This window comes from Cupressus sempervirens, chromosome 3 (assembly GCF_028749045.1).
Source record: "Cupressus sempervirens isolate cs-2001-9-10 chromosome 3, ASM2874904v1, whole genome shotgun sequence".
NCBI classification, from domain to species: Eukaryota; Viridiplantae; Streptophyta; class Pinopsida; order Cupressales; family Cupressaceae; genus Cupressus; species Cupressus sempervirens.
Window position 1 is genome coordinate 477,844,860 of NC_143120.1, and position 8,061 is coordinate 477,852,920.

The 8,061-nt window shown below is 36.1% G+C and overlaps 1 protein-coding gene across 1 annotated transcript; it reads right to left on the reverse strand.

The window, feature by feature from the left end:
* Window positions 1-1,269: 1,269 nt before the first annotated feature.
* LOC149567231 (putative LRR receptor-like serine/threonine-protein kinase RKF3) lies at window positions 1,270-7,095 on the reverse strand. The gene is made up of 2 exons (XM_089820411.1): window positions 4,977-7,095; window positions 1,270-1,591 (listed from the first exon to the last, which is right to left on the reverse strand). The coding sequence occupies exon 1, from the start codon at window positions 6,885-6,887 to the stop codon at window positions 5,010-5,012; it is 1,878 nt and encodes a 625-aa protein (XP_089676537.1). The 5' UTR covers window positions 6,888-7,095; the 3' UTR covers window positions 1,270-1,591; window positions 4,977-5,009.
* Between the last annotated feature and the right edge of the window lie 966 nt (window positions 7,096-8,061).

Genomic DNA, 8,061 nt, shown 5'->3' on the forward strand with positions numbered 1-8,061 from the left:
GGTTAGAATTAGGGGTAGGGTTAGGGTTAGTGTTAGGGTTAAGGTTAGGGTTAGATTTAGGGTTAGGATTAGAGTTAGTAACAGGGGTACAAAGTGTTATAATTAGGGTTAGGGTTAGGTTTATAATTTGAGTTTCTAAGCTTATATTTAGGATTAACATTAGGGTTATAGTTAAAGTCACAGTTAAGATTAGGGTTACTGTAGAATTATTCACATTAAGTAATAATTGAAAATTGAAAGATTTGAATTCACTATGTGGAGCATATATTTATTTAGGGTTAAGGGAAGGTTGGAAGTTAGGGTTAGAGTTTTAGTCAGGGTTAAGGTTAGGGTTAGAGTTATGGTTAAGTTTAGCATTAGAGATAGGGTTAGAATTAGGGTTAGGACCTAGGTTAGGGTTAGGGTTAGGACCTATAATACTGATTAAATTATGGATAGATGTAAGGCTTAGAAAACATGATTGGAGAAAGGGTTAAATTTAGAAGTCTTCTTAGGGTCACAGTTATAGTTACTAGGGGAGTAAGGGTTGGGATTTTAGATTATATTTATTATTATATAAGGTTCCCTACATAATAATAAGTATATTCTCACGATCATGGATAAGATTAGGGAAATAAGTAGGACCATGATTAGAGTTAGAGTTACTATTTGGTTTAGAGTTATTATTAGGGTAAGATTCTAACTTATTATTAGGGTTATGATTATGTTTAGAGTTACATTTAGGAGGGCATCTTGTTCTCGTTGGACATGCCTCTTAGCATAATAGAGAAATATAAGGGTTATGACATTCCTTAAGTAGCTTTATGATTTTATTAGTTATATTTATAAATAGACCATTGCTTAATGATAATTATGCTTAGCATGAATAGTACTGTACAATGAAGGGCTACTAAATGTTATTGAGGTCATGATTACACTTAAAATGAGTATAAAATGAATATTATGCTTTAGAGTAGCTTAGTAGTTAGAAATAACACATCAATTTTATACATAATTTAATGATCAACATATTAGTGATATATATGTCATGTAAAAGCTTTAATATTACAAACACAAAGGTCAAGGTAAGAAAACACGTGTGAAATGTTTGCAAGTATACTTGAGAAGAATTTGAACTAAAAAGTGAAATTGATTGTTATTGTTCTAATATATAGATGAAAGGAGAAATTATATTTTTTCACATGAAGTAATAAGTGAAAATTGAAAGATGTGAAATCATTATATGGACCACATGTACACTTCTCCATAAAGATGTAAGTACATCACATATTCTTCAGAGATTAAAATCGTATTAAGAGCTTTGTTGGTACAATGATCATCATAGACCTCTTTCATCATGGGTGGAAACACATCTACTTTTGCAGATGTGTTACCTACATATTTGGCCACATCTTCCATCTCAATTATCTCCACCTCTTGTACATAATCAATTGATAAAGTTGCATTCTCTAGAGCTTTGACCATAGTTGTACAACACTCTTTAATTATTCATGCACACTTCTCAAACTTTGTCTCAAAAAAATGATTTGATCCTATAGAAGCAGTTGGGCTCATGTTGGCAATGCTTGACTGTCTTTCGAGGTTGCCATGCCTGAAAAAATTAATGGAAAATAATTTAAAACATTAGTACCAACAAAAAAGGACAAATATATACTTAATCAGAGGGATATAAATTCTAAATCAATAATGGTTTTGAAAAACATAATAGGTCACTTAGTATAATCAAATGTGGAGAAAATCAATATAAAAACCATATTGCATTAAAATTTGTAATGAAATTTTGGGTATGGAGACATGGTAATATTATGACCATTCATAGATGGTGAAGAATACACAAACATACTTTTCAAATATTGAGCAGCAATGTATTGGTTGAAAGTCATAAAGCACAACTATTATGATTTATTTCAATCTGAGTGGTCTTTCTCATTTGAATTAATGTTAAATAGCTACCTTGATTTGAGAACCTAATTGATGATCATAGTTAATTTTACAAATTAGAGAATTAGTATAATGAAATTTCAGTCTTATGGTACTTGCAACCATTAAAATGTGCAACTAATACGGTTATCATGTTGCATTGAGCATATCCAATTTCAGTTGTCATTAAGTGCAGATTTCACTTCCATGTTGTGGTGTTTCTGGGACACATTCTATAGATGGGGAGCTTTCATAGTCAATGTTTAGTTGATTGTTTGCATTTGTAGGATGCTCATGTATGTCACTTGGTTGCACTTCAACATGCTGTACTTGACACCTTTGTGCATTTGGAAGGACCCTCTCATAAGTACATTGATGATTGTTTCTCTATACATTTGTGTGATCTTGATTTTCCGTTTCTAGTTGTGCAATTGATACTCCTGACCTTCTTCTGGCATAACTTTTCCTATTTCCTTGATTTAATGTTATTCTTTGTTGTTCTCTTTCATTTTATGTCTGTTGTTGTTGACGCCTACGGTATTCTCTATGATATTCTATTTGATATTGTCGTTGGTATTCTCTTCTTGCCTCCTCTGATTCAAAATTTAACCTATGTCTCACCATAGCTAGTAGAAAAATAATATTAGTGAATTAACATATTATTTTCATGACACTAAATAATTTGTCATATAAATTAGTAAAGTTCATTTATTAGAATGTATATATGATTTATTAAAGTGATGCTTTATTTCATAGACATGAGAAAAATTATAGCAATGAAGATTACTATATAAGTAGTTAAATTTATATATAATGTTTGCATGAATGAAGAAAAATAACATTTAAAATAAGTAAAATTAAAGTGTCTGTGAATGGAGACAAACTATATATATATCATGGCTAGATGAAATCTATATCTACTATAAAATATATATCATCAAAATAATTATCTACAACTGACTTAGGTATCCTTGTCTCATTTTTCATCTTATTCTTGAATTCTTCAAAAATATTGTCCATTATCGTCTCAAAATTTTCTCCCAATTGATTGATCAAATCACTTATTTGTTTGATTGTCGGTTTGTTTTTGTACCATGAAATTGTGCCTACTGTGGGAAATGAATTTTGCACACACACACACACACACACACACACACACACACACACACACACACACACACACACACACACTTGTAATCTAATTAAATAATGATAAAATATATAGTAAATATATGATTCATTTACTTTAAATAAATCATTAACATTAATAAAATACAAATTTTATTGATATGGTGGCATTGTCATCCACATTAACGATAAAATTTAATTATGAAACATGAAAATATAAATACTTTAAAACATGCAAATGTAAAAATATTATGGAACATTCAAATCTAAAACATGCAAGCCAAAAGCATTTTAAAATATGCAAATCTAAAACTAATATGAAACATGCAAATCTAAAACTAATTTGAAGCACCACTTTTAAAATATGCAAATGAAAAGTATTATAAAATATATAAATGAAATAGATTTTGAATGCAAATCTAAATCTAAATCAAACATGCAAGACTAAACAATTTTGAATAGAATGCTAAATCTAGATGAAACTAATTAAAATTAAAATTTAAATTGAAGTAGAATATTATAACTAATTTTGAATCTAAATCTAAATCTAAATAAAAAAATAAAAAATAAAAATAGAAATCTCACCTTCAAAAAAATTATTCCAAACCTTCAATCTACTCCAATAATCTCCACCTCTTCCTTCCGGCAAAAACATAAAATGAAAATGAAATGAGAGCCTTTGTTTTATAACTTGTGAGAGGCTTGTCATATCCCTCAATGGAAGTCTCTTCACATTCCACGAATTTGTTTCAAATTCCCTCGCTCCCCACAAAAAATAAGCATGAATGTGCATGCAAAATTATATTTAACCAAAAAAAAATTCATATTTAAATTTTCAATGAAATTATTTCGGCCCTAATTATTTGGGCCCTATTTTTTTGGGTATATTATTTCGACCTCCATTTGACTTCCTATTATCTTAGTCAGCTATTATTTCTGAAATGCATTTTTATTTTATGATTTAATAATTTAATATTTTTATTTTAAAATTTGTAACTACTCCCTTTTCTTTTTTTATTAATGGAGAATCTTTTTGGCATATTCTTGTGCTGGGATTTCCATTTGTGCTCCCATTGTATAGAACACCTCTCGATGTAATTATTTCAATCATTAAATGATTTTAAGAGGGATTTAAACTTTTAATAAGTTAACAATTATCATAATCGTTACATCCCAAGTTGCCTATCGGCTATTCCTTTGCACCTCCTATGGCACAAGAGATAGTATATTTAATCACCCTTTTATTAATAACTCATATCATATTAATTATTCATAATTCCAATCTTATATTTTTATCAATAGTTCTCATAACTTTATACCAAGAGGAAATTTTCTCATGGAATGTTAATATTTGAAGAAAAATATTTAATCATTGATATATCTTTGATACGAAGAAGCATTACATCAACTAAGATAACTTAAAACTACAAATGTCAAGCTTAATTTGAATTAGATAATAGGTAAAATGATTTGAATATTTAAGATAAATATTGAATTGCATTGTTACGGAACAATTACAATGCTAAAAGATATCAAATTTTCATGATATTTAAAAATTGAAAGAGTTTTAAAATGTGGTTATGTAGTAATTTTTGTATGAAACTGTCATCATTTTATCGCACTCTATGATCCATCACTAGAATGATTGAGTGCTATGAAAAACAAAAAGAACATTGAAGAATGGGAAAGACCATTGGAAACAACGAATGACTCTTTAGCATGAAGAAAATACAAAAGTGGGCAACACAATTTTTTTTGAAAAGAATAAACTATTTGTGAGGATCAGTCACAAAAATGTGATGAAATATTGATGAAAAAATATCACACAATCAATTCCAAAACCAATTCCAAACTAACTTCATAGATTTTGCACACTCTAAACTTTGAATTAATTAAATAAGTCGTATGAAATATGAAATCACACTCACCCATCCACAAAGTAGCACAATCTCTGGCCTCTTCTATCTTCCCTCATAGTAAGAATCCATGGAAATATCACCCAACGTGGCATTTCCATACGAAACTCTCCCTTCAATATCTGGAGCGAGGAGCCATTGGAGCTGGTCCGCATTTTCACCCACCACACAATGCGGGCGGTCAATCTCTTCGAGAATAGTTTGGGCTTGCGAAATAGTCGGCCTACAAGCCACTTTCGGGTGCGCGCACTGGAGCGCTAGCAAAAGCACCCTCTCCATACTCTCCCTAGGCCCAGAGTCCTTGATTGCCTTATCAATCACCTCCTCGAACAAACCCTTACTCACTAGGTCACAAGCCCAATCAGAAATATGAATGTGCTCCGCCTTCACATTCGCAAGCGCCCTCCGGCCACTCATGAGCTCCAAGACCACGATCCCAAAGCTAAAAACATCACTCTTATCAGTCAAGTGCCCGTAGAGGGCATACTCCGGTGCGACGTACCCTAGGGTGCCGACCGCCCTCGTTGTATAGTGCGTCTTGTCATCGTGTTCATCAGGCTTAAACCTAGCCAATCCGAAGTCGGCAACTAGGGCATTGAGGTCCTTATCAAGCAACACATTGGCCGTCTTAACATCCCTATGGAGAATAGCCGGCTTGGCATCCTCATGCAAGTAGGCCAAGCCCCGGGCAATCCCCACGGCTATGTGGTGCCTCGCTGGCCAACTCAAGCAACGCTTGTGCCTGAAGAGGTAGTCAGCCAAGCTCCCATTGGCCATGAAATCGTAGACCAAAAGTTGCCCCTCGCCGGCCCCAAAACAGTACCCCTTGAGGGGCAACAAGTTCCGGTGCTTCACACTGCTGATGACGTGGATCTCGTGGCGAAGATCCGCCCTTCCACGTGGCGTAAAATCCTTGAACCGCTTCACAGCAAGCTGGGACCCGTCGCTAAGGGTCCCTCTGTAGATTGTGCTGAATCCTCCTTCGCCGATCACATTCGCCGCGGAAAAGTTCCCGGTGGCCGTCTTTATCTGTCCCAGCCCGAAAACAACGAGCCCCGTTCCCGCGTCGACGCTTTCCCGCAGCAGCTGCTGTTCCCGGAAAACTTTCATCCGCCGCATCCCGGCCCTGTAAGTCTTCCTCCACTGCAAACACCCATAGAAAATCGCCCCCAAAACGACCGTCATGGCCGTCGGAACGGCGACCAAAACTGCGATCTTGGCCGCCGAGCGGTCGGTTCTATGGGTGGTCCTGCGAGTTTCCGGCCAGAGGGCCGCGGTGGGAGCCAATGCGGGCAAATTGATGGCCCCCAGCAGGCAATACAGCGCATCGGGCCCCAAATCCTGCAACGAATTCACCGCCCCGCCGACGTACATGGTCACGAACAGCGCGCAGTCGGATCTTCCGGCCGCCGGGATTTTCCTGTTCATCTGGTTCAGCGCCAGGGCCATGGATTGTATGCACTTGTTGCACTTGTAGACGCCGGTCTGTGAGGCGTTGCAGTTGTTTTTCATGGTGGTCGTGTCGACTGTGCTTTCGAAGGATTTCTGGGTGTCGATTCCGTTGCAGGAGTTCGAACCCGCGACCAGGAGGTGGGATTTTAGGGCGCAGCCCATGGCGGCCTCTTTGTCGATGCCCTGTTGTGTGAGGTGGGTGTAGAGCGCGTCTAGGCAGAGGTCTGCTGTGGGTTTGTCCGGGAGGAGGAAATGGGCGGTGGAGTGAAGATATGAGAAAAGGAGGATCTTGGTGAGGTCTATCATGCCCTCGCAGCAGTGGGTTCTTGAGGCGGAGGTGCATCGTTTGAACATCCATGGAAACATGTTTGTTTCGTTTATTTTGAGTGGGCAGGTTTGGGGGTGGGATTCTGTGGGTGCGGCTGCTGAGAGGGCGAGGAAGAGGAAGAGTGTGAGAGCCCGTGCGGCCATTTTTTGAATGGGTGAGCTTTTCGCTTAATGTGCTCTGGCCGTGGAGGGATGGACGTGATAAGGGAAAACAAGCACATGGCATGGGAATGGTGATTGAACTCTGTGTTCGTTCAGCTGAATTGAGAATTGAATAGTTTAGTGTCCTTTTTCTCTCCGCCTTCTTTTTTTCGAAAGAGAGAGGTCTCACCGTTAAGTCTTGAGATGGAACAAAATCTGATTTTGCACATAGGCCTTAAATCTTTTTTTTTTTTGGGTTTCAGTTATTGTGTACTTTAGTGGTTGATAGTTTTTTTAATGATTGATTGATTTTAATAATTTTGGTGAGTCCAAAACATCTTATGGGAACACCTAGTTTCCCCAAAAGAGTGCCTAAATTGCCTTTTTCTAGAATATCTCTCTAGGTGGAAAGATGCCATTGTTTCTTGGGCATTCCATGAGAAAAAATCGCTCAATCTCCATCACACTCATGTTGCAAGATAAACATATTTTATCCTCACTCTTGCTTTGGTATTGTCCATATGCCTAACGTGCACTTCAAATGATGAGAACTTGTTCTAAGTTGCACTATAATAGTCTATTGCGAGTCCATTTTGTTTTGAACATATGAGACACTTGATTTTTTGAATTTGTCCTTCACAAACATTTTTATGCAATCATTGTTCTCCACAACATTAATGCATACTAACGTTCCATTTTCCCATCCATTTGACATTTTGCTTCATCCACTCAAGCCTTTCTTTCACGATCAACTTGGCCCAAGAATGATTTTTCGTGCTTTGTTTAGTGGAGATTGATTTTTGTTCACAAGTACCGATGATTTTTTAGTGAAGCTTATTGGCACAATGGGTCGCATGTATCTGTGGACTCTTTGAAATGATCAATTTTTAACCCTTCTCACACATAATGACTTGTTTAATATCTAGAATAACTAAAACCTTAACTTAATTTTTTTGTTGAAATCTAATATAGTGTTTAGGAGATATAAATGCATGGAGTTAGCTATAGCCACTCGTGGTGCTTTTCCTCTAGTAATTATAGTCAATTTAGTACATCTACGTAGAATGGTATATTTGATTTTGATAATTTTTTGGTTTGAATTACTGTGTAACTTATAGCTATTGTTCTAGTTTCTGGGTGGTGAACCATGTTATTATACATGTTGTTGGCTCTTGAT